At 41.7% G+C, this 20652-nt stretch overlaps 1 protein-coding gene across 8 annotated transcripts in view; it reads right to left on the bottom strand.

The window, feature by feature from the left end:
* LOC105569263 (WD repeat-containing protein 47) overlaps window positions 1-20652 on the bottom strand; it is a 68156-nt gene that overhangs the window by 16168 nt on the left and 31336 nt on the right. Inside the window, exon 1 of one of the 8 annotated variants that reach the window (XM_012025593.1) lies at window positions 14127-15646. The exons of 6 other annotated variants lie outside the window; for them this stretch is intronic. In XM_012025593.1, the coding sequence (XP_011880983.1) occupies window positions 14127-15104 (978 nt within the window). In that variant the 5' untranslated portion in view covers window positions 15105-15646. Of the gene's footprint in view, window positions 1-188; window positions 1708-14126; window positions 15647-20652 lie in introns of those variants that run through there. One more of the 8 variants, XM_012025594.1, reaches the window with a different exon arrangement.

Here is a 20652-nt window from a genome sequence, read left to right on the forward strand (position 1 = left end):
AACGAAATACTTTCTACAAAAGGACGTGTATTAAATATTTAATTGTATGTGAGATTTTTACTCGATATGTATGTACAAAACTGTTTCGGCACATACAACCGAATATCACAAAATTAAATCTTGTATAAAATAAATCTTTCATATTCCCGCGTTAAAAAGAGCCCCCGCTTATAAAGATCTCAACACACCATGTAGCTACCGCGTCGTCTTCCCGACTTGTCACTCCTGTTCTCCTCGGATTTTCTGCAGATCTTGCCGATCCTCTCGAACGTGTTCAGCGCGCGCTCCTCTGTATCAACGTCCAGGAGATTCTCCATGGACCTGCGGATCTGCCGACAAACGTTGACGCCCTTGGGGCTGCTTCGCTGCAAATGGTTGCCATTCTCGTCGTGATAATCGTCCCACTCGCTCATCTCGCTTCTGACGTCCTCGAGAGACCTGGTTCTACCGACAGTGCACGTGCAAGGTGGCATGCTTCTGGTGAGGCCGCCCGAGCTCTTAGCTCGTCCTCTCGGCCGTTCCATCATCATCATGCCAGGTGGTGGCATCGCCACCGGCGATACTTGAAGCGGCGACATCGCCTGCGGCGGAGGTGGCATGGCATTTCTATATAACGGGGCCAGATAGTAGTAGTCCCGCGATTTGTTGGGATTGGCGGTGATCCTCGGGGCAGGCACGTAATTGTAGTCGGGGATGTGAGGAGTAATCCATTGGGCCAGGGTGTCCAACGGCACTGGTCGATAACAATAGGACGGTGCTCGGTTGTTCCTGTACATCGGCGGCCAAGGTCGGTGCTGTTTCAAATCGAAACGCGGATCCATACGCGGATCCAACACTCGGATGTCACCCATCGTAAATTCTGGTCTGTGTTGCTCCTCGTACAAGATGTTGGAGCTGGCTACTTTAGGATCGGTTGAGGTACACTGTCATACTTCCTCAACTGATTTTTTGGTCAGTCAGACGCTTTATATTCTGCAGGTGGATTTCAATGTATATATTCTGTGTAAATTGATTGTATAAAACACAACGTGTTTCTTTCGATCTTTTTCAGTCGGAACAATTCCGTAATGTTCTTCTCAGATAAAAAACATCGCTTTTAGAAACCTGCTAAAGTAATTTTCTTGCGTGATAAACGACAATCACGTTTGATTATTTCAACAATTATAGATTGTTAGAAACTTAAAAAATCGTTAACAAATTGACGATAATAACATCGTCAAAGATCAATGTCGAAAGCGGCGTTTGATGATCGCACGCTTAGAGAGTTTGGCACGCTCGGTCGGGTAATAGAGAGATTCTGGATTAGAAACGTTTCTCGTGGAACGACGATGAAGCGAGGATCGAGAGAAAAGCTCGATCATGCGCAACGAGAAATTTCGGTTGATTTTCACTTCGGTGCCCCCCGGGGAAGCGGCAAAAGTCTCAACGGAAAAAAAACCGGTCACTTTCAAATTTGGTTCGACACCTCACTTCACTTTCGGACTTGCCAATCTTCGGCTGTCATCGACAATCAAAGGTTCGGTCGTTGCGACTCGACATCGTACTTTTTTCAATCGTCGCTGTAGGATCTCCTAGCTCTTCTTCTCGAAGATGTACCGAGAAACACCGCGATTTCCGTCACACTCGAGAAACACTTGAGGCGATCGAAAATGATCTCGCGGATCGCGAGCTATCGCGGCCCGTGCTCAGCTGAGTACGACGAAGGAGTGCGTAGACTACGTTCTCGCCGAGCCACTATGGTCCGTTGAGAAACGACCCACTTCTCCTCGTCCGAACGCGAAAGACTTCGTCTCTCCTACCACCGCGAGGCTCATCCCCCTTTCTTTCGCGCGTATCGTGCGAAGCGAGAGTAGTTCGCGGCTCCGTTGTTGGGGGACGATTGCTCGGATCTTAAATAACTCGTTGTCAAATAATGTTGATTTATGAATTTCGTCAACGCACTCGCTGTGCCGTGGTGTAAAATTAGTTTTCGACATAGAGAGAAAGGTTGGGAAAGCAGGTGAACTTATAACATTTACGATAATGCAAACGGATCGCTTTTATAAGCGCCAATAAAAATTGTAATGGACGGAAAGGATTTTATTTTTAATTTACTCGCCTACTCTGTAACATTATATCTCGATTTATTCATTGTACTTTTTCTTCCGTTTAGGAATACCGTTAAGAAATTAAGATAAAAAAATAGTGCGGTATAACAGAAGGAGAAAAGATAAGAACTAATCAGAAAAACATCTGCAGCTGCCAACTGTAGAACAGCTCCATACAAGTGAAATTTAATTTAGTTTTAAATTGCTATTGATGTAATAAAGATACAAACTTAAAGTTAAAATACTAGAATAATTATATCAAGACAATTATGGCGAAGAACAATTGCGATTGCATGATAGTCTCGCAATATGCGTGTGATCTCATTTAAAAGAATCAGCGAGGGATATCTTCGTTAGAAACGTAGCACGTAAAGATCACGCAATAGAATTAGGAAAAGGATTGTATAGACGCGCTTGTTGAGGATACGCGGGCGTTTACACTGAGAAGAATGAAGAATTTTCTTTCGAACTTTAAGATAAGGCGGTACAAGAACTTTCCATGTGAAATTTATAATCTGAAACCTGTTCCATCAAAATCTCGCAAACAGATCTTCAGGATCAATTTTCGAGATCCGCGAACCGAGGAAAGAGATAATCGCACCCATCGGGAGAGTTCGATGATGTACGTGACGGATGGAATAAAAAAAAAACAGAACGAGGAGCAACTGCAACATTCGTTTTCCATCCTCTCTCGCTTTCACTGCGCGATCGTCTTTTCCAGCGACAACCACCGGGGCCCATCCGCTCGTATTAATCTCGTTTCGAGATAGAAATCGCGTCATTATTCGCAGGAAGTGAGAACGAAGGTGGGCGTCGAGAACCGTGCGTCGGCTCGATCGTTTTCATATCGCAAAACGCTGCCTTCGCGAATTCAATCGCGAATTGTGTCGCAACAATTCTCTATGTGCGTCAGGAATTGAAGGTTGCTACAGAGCCGAGGCAAAGAAACACATGTACGATAGTGCTATTTCTCCTCTCCTTATTCTACCCTTCAGATTTAGGCGGCTGCGGATATGCGCCTGCTTCAAGAATGTTGTTTGGATTTGCACCTCAATCGAACTTTTCATGTAGAAAGGAAAGACTTTGGCTGTATTTTAAACTACCTTTCAGAGGTACCAAAGAGTTTCTTCGGGTATAAAAAGTAAATATTAATAATGTCATTTGTGCGGGCTATTTCTAAAATAACAGATAAATTCTTCTTGCGTTTCTTGTGAAGATTTCTAGATAAGAACGGACTTTCTATCATTTTTACCGTTTTATAGCTATGAATATGAATGAAGTAAACCTGAATACTATAGCTACATGGAGAGAATTTTCTCTTAAAATTTATCCTGAAAATCATGTAATCGTGGGACAACACGGCATTTCGAAGAACTTTATAAGATTTTTTGAAATTTTACCGTACATCTCACTAGTAAAATGTATACTAAGCATAATTATTAGTAAAACGTGTGGCAAAAATTTCAGAAAACTCATAAAGTTTCTCAAAATGCCACGTTGTCCCACGATTACATAATTTTCAGGGTAAATTTTAAGAGAAAATTCTCTCCGTACAGTATTCGAGTAATTCTGGATAGTCTCAACGTCGAAAATTTTTTATCATCCACGCACAAATTTTTCTTTAGAAACATCACGTTTTATAATTATTCCTTTGCGGACAGCAATCATGCCCGATTAATTATTGCGCGCATGGGGTAATTTTCTTTTCATTTCAAAGTTCGTTATTCACGCGCGAATGCACACAAGTGCGTACAATTAAGAGCGCAATACACCTGTACGTTTCAGAAAAAAAATGCGAGGAGAGAAATTAGATTCTACCTGTTTATTTATCCACAATGTGCACAGATGCGCACTACTTATTTCCAAGGCGTTGCGACGAATCATAACTGGTTTAGCCTTGCAGCGTATATGGCCCGTTGCACTTTCTTACATTGTGATCGATACCGCTAACAGCCAGGAGTTAAGATCGATATTATCACGCGCGTTTTACAAATTTCCTCGGTCGGCCGATTTTACGCGCGTGCATCGCGCGAATGGATTTATCCCGACGACCGGTCCGGGCAATACGTATATTTCGTCGCGGTATAAATTGCCGGATCTTGCCGGTCTCGAGAGAGAAGCCTTCCAGATGAACGCGAGTAAAAGTTTATGTGACGACTCATAGCATGATTCTCGGATATCGATGATGACTCTACGGCTCAAAGTTAATATCATGTATACGTATATATGTGTTCAATTTCATTCGAAGGTCTTCCTCAATTTCACGTATATTTACGCGATACTATAATTTTTATTATACACTGATTTATTATGATATTAAATAAATATGAGTGTGTTAAAGTCAGTAAGGTCCAGTTTCACCAAACGTTGCTTGACTTTAATCTTAGTTTAATTCACGTTTGTCTCTTTCTGGAGCAACAGTTGGAAAGAGACCAAGAACGGGCTAAGCCAAGCTCAAAGTTAAGCGACGTTGGTGAAACTATCTAAGAGTAAGAGAAATATGTTTTCTGCGCATATTAGAAAAATTGCAAATCTCTTTGTGCTCGAAGCTATGTGGGAGAACCGTTGTCGATACGGGGCGTATAGTTTCATCGATACCCATAGACCCGCCCGGCGCGTATTCCTCGTGGAAAAAAAAGGATGCCATGTGTTCTCTTCAGCGCGCGGCGCCGCCCTGCCGTGCGACCACGCCAGTTTGATTTTCCATCGCTGCTTTCTCTGATACGCTCCGTTAATAATCCGCCGCGGTGTGCGGCAATCTTCCACGATTTTTCTTTCCGGCCTCTCTTCCTTTTTCGCGCCGCGGCATCCTCGGCACCAGCGGCGCGCGCGCGTACACGCGAAATTTCCTTTCGCCGCGGCAATTACACGCGCGCTCGCAAATCGTCACTCGAGTAATCGTCAGCCGGTTATTAACACCGCGTTTTGCGCGTGGCTTCAATTTCACTACTCGACCCGCATCGACTCGCATTTCTCAGGAAAAGCACGAGTGCACGATACTCGTTCATCATTTGCCGAGAACGAAAGTGATCTTCGATTCTTTCGCCGTGTCCCAGTCAAAAGTCACTTGAACAAGATCGATTAATGCTAGCGGGTAAAATCAGATTTACTAATATCTTGACTAATCAGATAATTAAGGCAAGCCTGGCGTTATAAATTTAGTATGAATAATCGGGTTTCGCTGATAACTGATAAAGTGCTTATATTTGATACACTGTGTTACAGTGTCCTACAGTTAAGTAAATTAATACGACATTGAGCGTCTCGTCTACGCTATATAATGTATCATATAATATTTCTCAACCGAGGCATTTCAATGCGTTTAGGATAATCTATACGAACCGGAATTGGATTTGGCGAGCCGCCGCGAGAGACGTTACAAATGTTACAGATGCATTTCTCCAGGTGAACATTCGCGTCAATTGACACAAAAATCACGGAAAATAGACCGCGAAGCATATATAATCGACACGAGACGTCGATGCTGCCGTCGACGCGTCACCTCCGCAGGACATCTGCGTTTTAGAGAAAGCATCGCGCGACACAAAAAGTAAATTACCGTGATCCGGTGGCACGAGCACACGCGATTTATCTCAACGTGCGAAAAGAGGATGGGGAGGGCGGCCTTTCGGATATCTTTTTGTCATTGCGTGAATCTTTGGGCAATTATCATGGTCGGCCGCTGTTAGAAACGCTCGTTTCCAGCGACGTTGGGTCGCGTGCGAGCGTCGATGGCGAACGCTATTAAAATGCGACGACTCTCTGTGCGGATGTAGATCGCGAGAAAACGAAATCTGGAGCGGGCGTTTTGTTTGGAAGACAACGGCGCCAGATTATCTCATGACGAAACCGAGGGTGATCCACGCGAGCCGCGAAAGACTTCACCCGATGTAAGATTACCGCCTTGAAAACTGGAACGTAATAGCGAAAGGAAGACGATCCGCGTCGAAATTCGTATTGGCACGATTCGTGTTATTAAATATTGGTGCATCTACGCGCGTTCAATACGATTTCTTCCTCCTCATAAGGAAAACGCCATGACTTGCACATCGACAAGAAATATTGTCGAGGTCAAAGTTATCGCAGAAACAGGCACACATTGACCGAGTTTTCGGTACCGGAATTACGAGCCGCCAAATTCCAACTTCAATACGCGCAATGATTCTGCACTATGCGGCCATCAGTACGTATGAAAAATACATTTGGTTCTTTCTCACGGTTCACATTCGTTTCTTTTCCCTATTCATCAAACTTAATTCAGGTTTTTGCGAATCATTGGTCTCGTTGATCTAGGAAAGTTCGGTATCGGAGGTAAGTCGCGTAATTCTACCTGATGATCAATCCTTTCTGCGATCCGGTGGCTACTGCGAGAACGAAAACTACTTCATTTGCGCGTGACAGAGCAATCGGGTTGACCTTTTCATTTTGAAAAACTATCGACGGCTGACGCTCGCAGTTGAGAAATAACTTATCGGCTCTCTAACTCATTGCGCACCGCGCGATTAGAATTCGACGTGCTCGCGCGCGCGTACCTTCTCATTTGCTTATCCGAGAAGCCGCTTGTAGCGTGAGAAAAAAAAGAAGCGCGACCAGTTTTCTTGAAAAACCGCTTGCGTAACGCTTGCGTATGGCGACCAGCCGCGACTTCTTTTCGTCCGGGGGTTCAGAGCGGAGTTCGGAGCGGAAACAAAAAACGTAGCGTCGAGTATGACCGGATTGCCGGCATCGTGTACCGTTAAAAATACTAATAACAGGTTGACCGGTGCCTGTCACGAAAACGGGCAACGCGATAACCGCGGCATAACGAAATGTAAACCGTACATTACCGGGTATACACGCGCCACATTGTAATTAACATACGTCCGGTCTTGATACGTGGACCATGACTTAAGCCGCCGCTGACGGATTACACCGGAAAAAAAATATCGAAAGCGATATCTCGGCGTAGAAGACGGAAGGATAGAGGTTTCACACGATCGCGATGGTTTAAAATCTGAATGCTGGTACGAGGAGTTAATTATTATTACGTTGCCATCATATGTAATTATACGTATAGATCATTGTACTTACAACTTTTAATTATATTGTATACTTAAAATATTGTAATTAACGGAGGGGAATTTTTTTTAATTTCTTAACTTTTATTTTGCTGGTTAATTAAATTGATACGTTGCCGTCTAACTAAATTAACGTGTTTACTTTTTCATCATAGAATAATAAAAACATTGAACACAGATAATTAATAAAATTATAAATAATAACAGATAATATAGTGACCTGTATATATAAAGTGATAATCAAAAATGATGAGCCTAAATAATGAAAAGTATTTAGCTTTAGCTTCTCTTGCGTCACTTCAATTAAATGAGAAGTTAAATTCCATGAAATGGCTGATCCGTCATTAATCTCATGTGAAATAATCTACGGAGTACATGAGCACTCCGGTGTATCATGTTTTCACAAATTACGAACATCGCGATTGGGAGAAAAAATCGCGCCGGTTTGTGGCAATCACAAGAAATTCACAAGAAAGTAGATTACCATTAGATGCGCCTGGTCGAGCTTACATCCATCAGCGCGAGGATCGCGACCTAGATTTTCTCGACAATAAACTTAGCCATTCGGCCACGTTTTGCGTTTTCGCATTTTCATTAAACATCTGCTTTTCTTCCCATAAATGATAAAACTAGCGCTCATTATCGCCGCGTTTGTTATCGCGAAATTAAAAAAAAATTGAAGGTAAAAAAAGACCGTTGTATCGATAACGCAGAGCTCTCTTGAGATATTCAAGGAGAAGTCTTGACCAAGGATCGTCGAGGTAGAGACTAGTGAAGTCGTTTACCATCAACCTTCTGGTACATTCACTAAGCTAACATAGGTTTCTGTTTTATCCGCGTTAAAGTATGACGCTCGTCATCCGGTGTATGTATAACGTATTAAAAAATTCCTAGTTTAAAATAAAATGAAAAGTCGTTGACACGATTCAGATATTTGAAGATACATCAACGACGGATATGAAAGATTTCAAAATAAAATTTTAGGAATTTTTAACAAGGATATTACGAATTTTTCTCATAAAGACACATTTTACAGTTTACGATAATTGAACAATTAGCGATTATAACGTCTTTAAGAAAACATAATTCGACAAGCAATATTTCTAAGATTCCGATGGTGTTTCCTACAAGCTGTTAATAAGAGGATTTCATTATGTATTCCCTTATTTATATTCAATACATGATACACGCACATCAAGTTGTTATATCCGTGAACTTGAAATTTTTGCAGACGCTCGCATAGTTATCGCCGTGCTTTTTATTGTCCTCGAGCCGACGTTGAAGTATAAGTGGCATCATTATCATTCAAATGATGATTACCGTTTTGATGCCGCCTACAAACGGGGAAACAATAATCGTTTCGGCGGCAACAAGCGGGTGATGGACTGCGACGTCGTTAGCAATGTAAATTGTCTCGTTTTCCGCGCGTGTAATATATTCCGAAGAGAAGCGATATTCAATTTACGATTACTAATGCAATTAGATACTCTAAAACCTAAAGACTGCAGGTGGCAACTAAATTTCAGTTGTAAAGTATGGACAGCTAATATTTACGAGTATAGTTGCGACAGCTAAATATTTTGCTGCTATGCCTATTGCATTAGGTGCGACAGCAAACCGTTTGCTGCGGTTTAGAAATTTATGGTCACGGCAGCAAAATATTTTTAGCAAACTATGATTAACTACGGCAGCGGAAAATTTGTTTTCAGTGCGCGTATGCGGAAACTGCTAGGAATCTGGATCGTAATTTGCAATTGCAACTTTAATTAAGAACGTTCGCTAATCGTGATTATACCATTACAATCTCGATTCTCGTCTTTATTTTAAAATAAATTTAAGGAATGGAATACGTCCGCGTCTTCTGGAGAAAGAAATGATTGGAATATTATTGTGCTTGAGGAGAAGAGATATAATGAAGTATACACGAGAAGATAAAAGGAATCGGAGGAAAAGACGAATATTCATAGGCGTTGTCGGGCACGTCGGTGAGCAAAGGTGCAATGACGACCCACGCGATTCACACCATACATGGGAATCCAACTGACCAGCAAGTTATTACTGATGACGAGAGAGGATAACCTGCGTCTAATTTTAGAGTACGGAAAAAAGACCGATCGTTGCAAAAACATGTTTGCTCTGGTAAGCCTCATATTGAGCCAATCACTGTGTAATCGTTATTTCCATCTACAGCTTGACAATCAATTGATATTCGGTTACATAAATCCATTAGCACAATCCGCAAAATGTTTTAACGTTTCATCTAAACCCGTAAACCCGGCGTTAAGATAATGCAGTACATGAAAGAGAGATGCGCTAAAATTGGTTAAGAAACTAAAAAAAAAACCATCAAACCATCTCTGAAAGAAACGATAGATGTGTTCGTTCCGAGTGATTGAGCAACGTCTTATCGCTGTAAATGTCTATTATTTCGCTGGAAGAGCGAAGAAAATGTTCGCAAAGAAAATGTTCACCGCGGATCATGGTCATGGCAGAACGCAGTTTGCGGTGCCGATAAAAAGGTCATGTGCCAGAGGATAGAGACGAAGAAAGGAACGCTCGATTTCACTGAAATGCAGGATGAAGAGACGGCGGTTACATAGAGGACTTTCACCAAATTAGCAAACATTTTGCGTCGTGTAGGTCTTCCTGCATAGTGTTTCGAAAAGTTTCGAGGACGATACGTGAGACGCGAGCTCGAGATCTCGCACTTTCTCAAAACAATTTTTGCACGCATTACAAGATTGTTCGTTCAGATTACAAGTCGACGAAACTATACGTTCAGATGGATACAAGATAAATGTATATACATTATTATATACAATTCAAGTTTAATTATTATATTAGAGCACTATTTAATGAATCATATTAATATTTAAGAAAGAGCTTAGAAACTTTTAACGACCAAGTCAATTAATACCATGAAATTCTAACGTTAATAAGTGGGCGATAATTTGGTACGTCTAATTTGCACGTTAATAACGCTGATAAAACAACGCTAAAATGTTCTTTCATTTATCGAAATCGCAGCAGGCAGTACTCGCCAACTACGCAAAATCTTTTTAATTGACTTAATTAGTGGCGTCGGATACTCTGCATGAGTTTGAACGAACATTTAATAAACTCTTGACGTGCGTTGCATTCAATCTTAATTACGTTGTTAAACTAGCCGTTAATAGTTAAAGCCTGGGATTATAATAAGAGAAATACGAAAAACTATTAATCTTTAAAGAAATTATAAGACACATCTTGTGAGATTCTTTCGATTCGTTTACACCTGCGATACGTTCCACTACGTGCGATAAAGTCATCAAGCAATGCAGCAATTTTTTTTAATAAAAATTAATTTTGACCAACGTTCTCTAATTTGTTCCTGAAAAGATGTGTAGGCGAAGCTTTCGAATAAGTTTCCTCACCTGAAACTCCAAAGAATCCACCGCGCCATCTGAGAGAGATTCGTAACCGATTCGATTACTCCACGCGAGATATGGAAGCAACTTTTTCTCGAAACACGGTAGTCCTCGCATGACGATTGAAACAAGCGATGTTCTCGAGATCGGTTTGCAAGGTTACACTTTATAGGAGATTATCGGAAATTAACATTCGCAGCGGACAGATGCCGGCCTAGCCAACTGACTGACTGACAATAGCGGAGTGAATGACCCTGCCTACTTGAACCGAATGGAACGTGGATCCGTGTCTTCGGTCTTGAAGACTTGCGAGCGGTCCCCCCGGATATTCCGGGCGAACCGATCGAACAGATCGACTTTCCATTTCTATACCTCGATGCTAGTCGCATCACTCCGAAAATTTGCATCTTCAGGGATTACTGTAGATATTTGTATAAAGAGCGGTTTTTTAAAATGGATTAGACTTGAAACATTACGATTTGTGCTAATTTTTAAATTGGTAATTTTGGAAAATTTAATATACTACAAGTTTAATATTGATAGTATTTATTATTATTACTGTTAGTTCGATATTTCCAACTGCAGTTTAGGAAAGTGATATTCTATGGAATCTATAATTCTGTCAAAATTTTTGTACGGATTAGAATTGCGAGCAATTTCTGTGGGAAGAAAATTCCAAACTACCTAATAAATAATTTCACGTGACAAAAAACGCAATCTTGAATATCCTGTATCTGTACTCCTTTTCACAGATAATTTAAAGTGCTCTTTCATGTTTCTATTAGTTCACCCGCTATCAACCGTGCTGCACGAAACGTATCTGAGTCATCGAAGCTGAAAATTAACATGTAAAACAGAACCTAATTTTTACGAACAATTCGTTGCAAAACTATTACGATTTACCTGTTTACCTCCGGAAAACATATTTGTGCGAGAAAAAAACGATTGCAATACCGTGGACGTGCGTGACACACGAAACATTCTCCTACAGGTCAATTTTGGCTAGTTTGTGCACCAATAAGAGTCAATTTTTCATAACGGTACCGAGACGGCGATCGGTCAATCATCTTGGATGTCGTCGTACCGTGAGACGGAACGGTTCCGGAGCCGTGTGACACGCGGAAAATCGCGCGTGCTCGTCGACCGTGAAGCTGCATGTAGGTAAAGCGCATCGCAAAATGCACGTGCGGCGTAGACCGGATTGAGGAATTTCGACAGCCCGCGTGGAATAGCAACCACATATCGTTTGACCAAGAAAGAGATACAGAAGAAAGAGATACAGAAATATCCAAATACAAAAGCTCCATTTTTTTATATGAGCTTAATATAATGACTGATTGATATGTCAGCAATATTTTTAAAAAGCACTGAAACATTAATTTAAAATCTACTTAAAAAAACAAAAAGTGCTTGATATTTCAAATCGATCAATAAGTAGCGATGATAATTAAATTAGCCTAATATCTTTTAACAGTATCGCCAAAAGAAGAATGTGAAAAACTAAGAATCTTTATCTTCTGGCGCGTAACTTGAAAATTTATATTTCCTGAGAAAGTCTGCTTCGGTATCGTAGACTTTTTTAATGTTATATTCATAGATATTCATAGATAAATTCATGTATATGCGAAAAGCTAATTGCGTCGTCACAGACGTACAAGTTTACGATGAACTAATATAGTGATGCAATAAACTACTTTTAAACTCTCGTGTTCGGAAGCCGACCATATCGAGTGCACTGACGTGAATCGTATGTGTACACGCGTAATTCTCGCGTTATATAGAAAAACCGTCCACAGAGGAAGTGGGGGATATAAGGGGGGGGATTGCCCGCAAAAATGTGAATTATCGCTGAAGCGAGCGCGTAGGCCCAACCGCTCAGGGCCGAACGCTGTGCGTGGGTTGCACCTGCGAGGAACTTGTTTAAGGAAATGCGAACCATTGCCTACAGGGCAAGCGGTTCTGTACAATGCAGATTGCACCGCAGTAACGCAAAAGCCAACGTATTTGCCGAAAAAAGTGAAATGATTGGCTGTTAGAAAACACTTGTTTATCTAGCGTATAATTTGCCAAACGGTATCGAAATGCCATGTCAGTAAGATTTTGCAGGCTTTAACTTCTTCTATATTTACGGTATAACAATGTCAACATATTAAACAAAAAATAATAAATCGTAAAGAATCAGATTTTTCTCTTTACCAAAATAAAATTATTTTCAGTACAATTTTAATTCTGGCGCGTGTTGGTCCTTTCTGATTGTACCTAATAAAGTGTACAAAGTGACAAATGTTCATGCAACGTGCTAATTTTAGGTTTATTTTCAAGTTTATGTTTAAACGATTTCAGTGATTGTCGTGATAATAAGTAATAATGAAATATGATTAATCGATAGTTCCTGAGAACAAAGGATATAATCAATAAAGATACAATCAAAAAGATATAAGTAAAGTTAAATATATCGAGACTTAAGTGGACGGGAGCATTGTCGTATTTCCCATATCTGCAGTGAGACGCTATCGTAACGTTTTGATGACTAACACTGCGTGACACTTTCATACCATGCAAGGCACGTCGGTGACGTAAGCACGTATCGGAAATGCCTGATCCCCTCAGCGTTACGTGGAATCAATCAGCTTTACCGATAAAATTCAAAATTATTCAGCATCGTGAAGAGGCCAATCAGAAAGAAACACTTAGAGCAATTTTAAAAAATGCAGTACAGTTTTAGTCAGGGAGGTAAGCGGGAATTAAAACCGGTATAATATCGATGAGTCCAGAGTTCGATGTTATAAACAAACAAAAATGATTTCATAATGCCTCGTTCGCGGCGAAGTACTTTTCTTCATTTAATAGAAGTGCAAACTGAAATTGCGAAATGGCCTTTATGAGTTCTGAAACTACGTCGCAAAGTGTACGGGATCTATTGAGTTATGGGATACGTTTAATCACGGGGTCGGTTTGCAAAATCCTGTTTCGATCGTCCCAACATTTTTCCACGGATTCCAGTTGTCGAAGAGCGGGTTACACGGCGTAACTGTTCCGGTAGATACATTCCGCAAACTAATATTTAACGTATGCATTAACGGATCCCGAGGTTTTCCCACGCGTCAGCGCGAGTTACTCGTGTATGTAGGATCGCCTAACAAGGACCGATAAATTTTTACTCGCTCTCGTGCAACAATCCAGTCGGGTAAGTACCTACGGCTAACAAGCCGATATATTTTCCTGTCGCTCGTGAGAATAGCAAATAACGCGAAACAATTCGCACGACGGTGAACGTTGTAGATACGAACGTTGTAGAAGTGCTTTTTCACGTCTCTCAGATAACAGATACTTCTAGCTTTATCAAGGGAATAACAGTCCGCTCATGCGACAAATCCTTTTCACGTAGACGACGTTTGCCGATCGACTTTCATAATCATATCTATATAATCGCGCTATAAACGCGATATTACCGCACAGCTTACTCAGCTCTTCTACGTATCGATGGCATCATCAGCGGCCTTTCACATGATCTCTCTCTCTCTCTCTCTCTCTCTTTTTCTCTATCTCTCGAAGTAAACAGTACTCGTTATTACCTGATCGGTACCGCCGCCGTAGCTTCCTTCCTCCCAAATCGGATCATCCCATCCGCCCGAGGAGCCCGAGGAGCCTCTGCGACCTGGATCCCACGAGTTTCTCTTCAGGTTATCCAAAGAATCCGTGGAGAGTCTCCTCCGGTCGTACGAGCCTCGTCTGCCACTAGAAAGCGGCAACGCCGACCTGCCATCGGGTCTTCTCAGGCTATCCGAGATTGAACTCGTAGATGACGGATCGCCGCTCAGGGTCACGTTCAGGTGGCTCCTCAAATTCCCGCTGGAGCCGGCAAGGCAGCTCTTCAGGTTCCCGTTGGAGTAACTGCGAGCCTTCAGATCCCCGTTCGAGGAGCTCAGTCCGGTCCTCAGGCTCGCGCGGGGATCCGTGGAGGTCGCGAAGAGGCTGGCCAAATTCGGAGCAGCGTCGCGCCGCGTAGTCGCCGGTCGCTGAAGATTCGTCATCGACTTCGCCACGTAATCCCGTCGCAACGGCGAGTTGTAGCTCGATATGGTATCTTTCCTGAGACAGCCCATGGAGCGACCTATGGGATCTCTTCGCAGAGGCAACCCGCCGATGGTGTTCGAAAAAAGATCCTTTCTGGTGTTGTTGATAGCGCTCATGGACGATCCCAAGGGATTCTTTCTTAGCGTACTGGGAAAGGTCGAGGGGTGCAGCTCTCTCTTAGGCGGCGACATCGGTATATTCAGCGATCCTCTTCCGGTGGGAGACGTGGCGGTGTAACTATAAAAGTCATGGCGTCCCAGAGAATCTTTCCTGTTCCCGTGGTACAGACTACCGAGGGATCCTCTGCGGTTCCAACAGTTCTCTTTCGCGTGCTTGCCGTGCACCTCGCAGCACTTGTCGATCTTAATCTCGTGCTTGATCAATTCAGGATTGTTCTGCAGTTGCTCTAGCTTGACGTCCCTGAAGAGCTCCTCGAGGCGACGTATGGCCGCTTGCTGGTGCGCTGATGTTGACATCGTGCTGAGAAAATGTTCTCTGGAAATTAATTGGAGATCACGGAGTCCTCTCCAAATTTTCCGGACCTTCTCCAAGTGTCTAGTACTCGACCTTGCAGATATACAATTTCCGCGCTTCGCTCGTGCACCACATAATTGCTCCAAACACTTATGTAGGAATTCGTCCGTCAGATTGTCTCGCTTGGTGACTTTTACGGCTACCAGGATGTTAATTAGCTCGCAAAAACACTTCTCGACCACGATGTAAGTCAAGACGGAAGATATTTCGTCTTGTTCTTATTGTTCATCGACCATGTATTCCGTCATAATATGATAATGCTCCTGTATTACCGTAACAGCGAGAATCTTTCAGATGCCTCGGAACGTTATTCGGTAACGAGGAAAAATCTTTCACGTATTAATTTTATAGATACGTCTCGAAATTCTTCCGATCACATCCACGTTCTTATAGTGACAAAAGAATGTCCAATGTATCTCATACATAGAAAATTGTTAACAATTCCGTAGCACCACGATTTCGTATAGATGGTGTCACAAGATACATTTAATTTGCAGTTTCAACGTCCGTTCGATATACGGCTACGTACTCACAATACCACGTGAAGGGATTGGCGATCTTCGATTCTACCTTCGCGGCTCGTTAAGCAACCGGCGTACGCGCAGCGTGGTGGGAGCGCGATCGTAACTATATGGAAACGCGTGTGCGTCGTAACACACGTCCGATGAGGTACTGGAGTACCGCGGTGCGCGAGAGACCCGGTGCCTCGAAGGAGCTCTCCGCCATGCGGAGATCCCCACCAGACCAGTGTGCCATTCGTTCAAAAGCGAAGTATCCATATTAGGTCAAACCTTATGGGTTTGTCACGCAAAACTGCGAGGGAACCGTCAATACGACCTTGGCACGTCGCGGAATCAGGTCGCCAACGAAGGTGCGCTTCGCGGCTACGTGGGGTCCAGTTTACCATCTCGGCACGCCGATGCCCGATACACATGACTGAACGTCATTGGCGAACTCTGCGCTTACACATCATATCGTGATTTCCTTCTTCGTGACAGGCGCGATAAATCGAAAAAGTTTTAAAGGGATCATTTTGTCAAACGTATCTTCTCTCCATCATGAATGCCACACGATAAATTGTGGAAATATTTTTAGATATATACGAAGCGTTGTGTGTTCCAGAATCTTCATAACAACTGATTACGTCAATCCGCCGATCGATCAATATTGATTGGAGAACAGGTGATTATAGAGCGATTCTTTTCGAAATGTTTAAGTAATCTTCGGGGCGAGGCCAGGTGGATAAAAAGTAGGAAAAACAAGATAAATGGAATCGGAAAAAAAGAAGGAATAAATTTATGTTAAACGTAACACAATTATGTTGAACGTCGACATTTATCTTCGTGCCCAATTATATCGTAATTAATCAAACGTTAAAGATAAATTATACTCGACATAAAATTCACACACGGCTGAATGAACGCCACATTATCATTTTTTAATTTTGAGATAAAACGCAAAACTGTTTAAATATCGTCCTCGACGAGATTTTGTTGTTGTATCATCTCGATGCGCACGAAAATACATTTGCATTGCAAATTGTTGTCAACTAGACTGGCAAGTGTTCTCAGCTTATGTAAACCAAACCGCAATATGAATATTATCTTTCCTCGTAAAAAGAATATTATATAAATTGAAATTCATTATTACAATTTGAAAAATAAATAAACATAAATAGATTAAACTAAAATTATAAAACATGATCCGAGTTCGGCGAAGAATCGTACATGAAAGTAAAATGAATAACAAAATTAACTTCGGACAATACATAAAATTTCTTTTCGCATTTGCTAATTTCCTTTTAATAATCATCATTTGCGTTCTCTTCTTTATATAACTGAATCGCCACGAGATATACATCCGTAATAGCATTATACTTTCACTGAGTAAAATGGGAACACGAAAAATTATTTTATATAAGGACGTCGTTAAACATCGCGATAATTAATACGCTCATACCAAAGCGTTTTTTTTATCGGCAACTGTAATTAGTTAGCGCCATCTACTCCTGATTAACGGAAAGGCGGAGAAGGATTCGCGAGCATGGTATCTGGTGATCGGAAACGTTCTTTCGTGCAGCCAACGAGATGGAGCCGCAATTGCGTTACACTCCATAGAGACAACACAGATTGCAAGTGCATTTACGTGCCACATATATCGCAAAGACAAAATCTTCCTAATATACAAAAGTGTCTTTAAATACTTTAATTACAAATTTATGCATTATTAATCCATTCAGCGTATAGATTGTTAAAACGTATAATGACCGTTCGCGATACGAAGTAAATGATTAGCATCAGTAATTAGAGTATCCCTTTATTAAAAGTAAAATTCCTATAAATATCTCATTGCTGAATAGAGTAAATATAATTTATAATTAAAATATAAGTATGCACGCACGTTTGTTTAATGCCGGAACTTAATTTTCTCGGAGCACGTTGTTAAATATCAAGATGACACGATCCGTGGCGCGGACCTTCGAGAGCAGAATCATCGCCAAGTAGCGCCACGATCATAAAATTTTATCGCGACTGTCAGTCGGTTACAAGTCACGTATTGTCAGAAGGAAACGCGCGCGCATGTATTCCGCCGCGGGTTATCGAGTTACCCGGCTTCTCTTTGACACCTACACCTACACGAAGAAGCGGTGGCCTATTCCGGTTCACCTTGACGATCGAAGATAAACTACAACTTCGTTCCGCGTGCTGGAAAGGGTATACTCCCTCTTGAAAAAAGCAACACGCTCGCGATACTTGGTGTCGCGTTGCACCACGACCGTGAGACATTACCACAATTATTACGTCTGTCAGTGTATTTGCCAAATCCGTTTTGAAAGAGCTTTGATTGGACCAGCTCGTCTAGGTCAGCTCGATTCGGACCCCCCACCGCGATTGCATCTGCCCGGCGACCATGGAGCGGCGTCTACGTAACTGCCAGGATGACGGTAGCGCGTAATGCGTCGAAAAATCTCGGAAGGGCACCCACGCGACAGCACCGTTTCTGTCAATAACGCGACGCTTCCTCCAATTGTGCGCGGCAGCGAGACGATAATATCGGCGCTCTGTAATTTACGCGCGATGTAATTTACATTCTGCAGCTGCGTCGCAGCACGGCATAATGTCGAACGAGAATGGACATTAGAATTTCGAGTGTAGGCGTACGAGGATCTCGTCGAATTCTCTCGCTTGCGGCTCGATCGCGGAACATTAGTCGCTTAGAAGCTCATTTCGTTATTAGCGTCTGACGATATATTAGAATAATCCCAATGTAATAAATTCCATAATTAAATTAATTATCGAAATTTATTAAAATAAGTTAGATGGAGAATTATAGAAATTTGACGCTAAGTGTTTCACAATTGATAATAAGTAAAGATAATCTCGTCGTTAAATTTCCACCAAGAGAAACTGCTCTCTCGCAGCTGTTGATTTTATTAACACGAGAATCAAACGTACCGCTGTCATCGTATTTATGACAAGCAGGCTTTAAACGCGTACGATCGCGAATGTAGAACGCGGATGGATATTCACGAGGCATGTCAACATGAACTTTCATAGCCGATCCGCAATTCGTTAAATCGTATAAAGACAAACGGGTGAAACCGGGGAGTCGGTACACCGCCGGCACACTTACGCGGAAGCACGACATTTCAATCTTCAGTCGTAGTTGTCGCGCCGTTTCCGCGCTGCTCCGACAGTTTCTCGCGCCGTTGTTCGCCGACGACGATGCGTCGCGAATAAAAGAGAGGAAGGTACGCGTATAAACTGCTCCGAGCCCTTTCGTCCTCTCGGCGTCAAAGCCCGAACACACGAAAAACTTAAGCAATGCTGAAATTTCCGATTGGTTGAAATTCTGAAGCCTTAGTCTTACTATTTAAGTTTCTTCGTGTGTTTCCAGCTTAAGCGAGAAACGAGCAGTCCAAGGACTCGTAAACGGTAAAATCGATAAACACGCATAAAAGCGGGAATCGACTTTGAAGTTTAGGAAATCGATGATTATATCTGTAAAATGCGTTTACTGCGATTACCCACGCCTAGCTGACGTCACGGCATTTCCGCGAAATTATTGCATTGCACAATGCAATCGCGTCAATAACGAGGCCACTGAATCCGGAGCAGCGATCTTTTTTGTACGGCAATAAGCATTTCGATTCTTATCGTTTGATACCGTTTTGTTCGCAGCATCTTTTTTTTACGTTGACGCAATAAAAATAAAAATATACCAATTCGAACCAAATTAATTTATGACGTGCTCGTTTACATATTCTGTTATTTTAGTTCGAGAAGAGAGAAATAGTTTTTTTGTTGAAAGTTTACAATTATTATAGGAATAAATAATTTCTAAATCTTTCGTATGAATTCTTCAGAGTCATGCTCTGTATATTGGTGCGTTTTCAGGATTAAACCGACACGAAATGCGAAATATAACAGAACATGATAAATGGAGATTAGATCGTCGTTATTTAACAGTTATTGCCTTCAGACGATACGTAATGAAATTCGCGTAACCAGACAGCCCAATTTCGCAGATACACTGGTATCACCTGCTCACTTGTCGCTTCTATTCGTGGTAAACGAGCCGCTGTTCGATTCTTTTCAGCGCCTACAACATTTCCACCGTCGAGGACAGAATTGACATGCAAATTTTCGGCTACCGCGCCGACCGCTATTGTTGTATTATCCGGCGCGGAAACGCGCAATTTCGTATTGCATGTGAACATTGGTCACGAATGCCGTAAATCTCTACATTTTTATAAAAAGAAAATTTCACGCAATAAACTATAATGTTAGAACCTCAGAAGAGACATTGTGCCGATTTTCAATCAATTAAAAAAACTGCGCAAATACGTATTTAATTGTTAACTATGTAGTAATTTAAGTAATTGAAAGAAGCCATCGGTGTGTGTCCGATATAAAAGAACGTTTCCAAAAAATGAGCAGATGAACAGTGTACAAGGTATGAACACAGTAAGATCTATCGAGTCAAGCGAAAGGGCACACGGAAGATTATCCCATAGTTAATTGGCAATTGAGACAATTGCGGCGTTTAATTGACAATTTCTTAAGAGCCAGGACTAATCAATAACGAAGAGAATTAGACCAAAAAACATAGAGAGTCAATCGGCGAAGATAAAAGACTTATATACGTCTCTTATGTAAGTTTTGTAACGACACAACCGTGCAAATTGCGAAACGAAAATAACATATTAATAACGCGCAGCCACGAGAACATATAATTTACTGGAAGGATACTAAATCGTAAATTTAAATTTCTATTTTCTGGCGTATCTAATGTACGAAGTACCTATGTTTTTTTCGATGTAATGTGTGCTTAATCAGATTTATGAAACGTGATACGCCTATTTCTAGCAATTTCAATATATTATGCAAAATTGGGTTATGCACGTTGGGCAGTTTCCCGCAGGTTATATGGCGTACATCCCGTTGGCTTTATCGGCGCGTTTGTCTCCCATATTGAACATTACGTTCT

This window comes from Vollenhovia emeryi, unplaced genomic scaffold (genome assembly GCF_000949405.1).
Source record: "Vollenhovia emeryi isolate VEMERY1.0 unplaced genomic scaffold, V.emery_V1.0 DF939125.1, whole genome shotgun sequence".
Lineage (NCBI taxonomy): Eukaryota > Metazoa > Arthropoda > Insecta > Hymenoptera > Formicidae > Vollenhovia > Vollenhovia emeryi.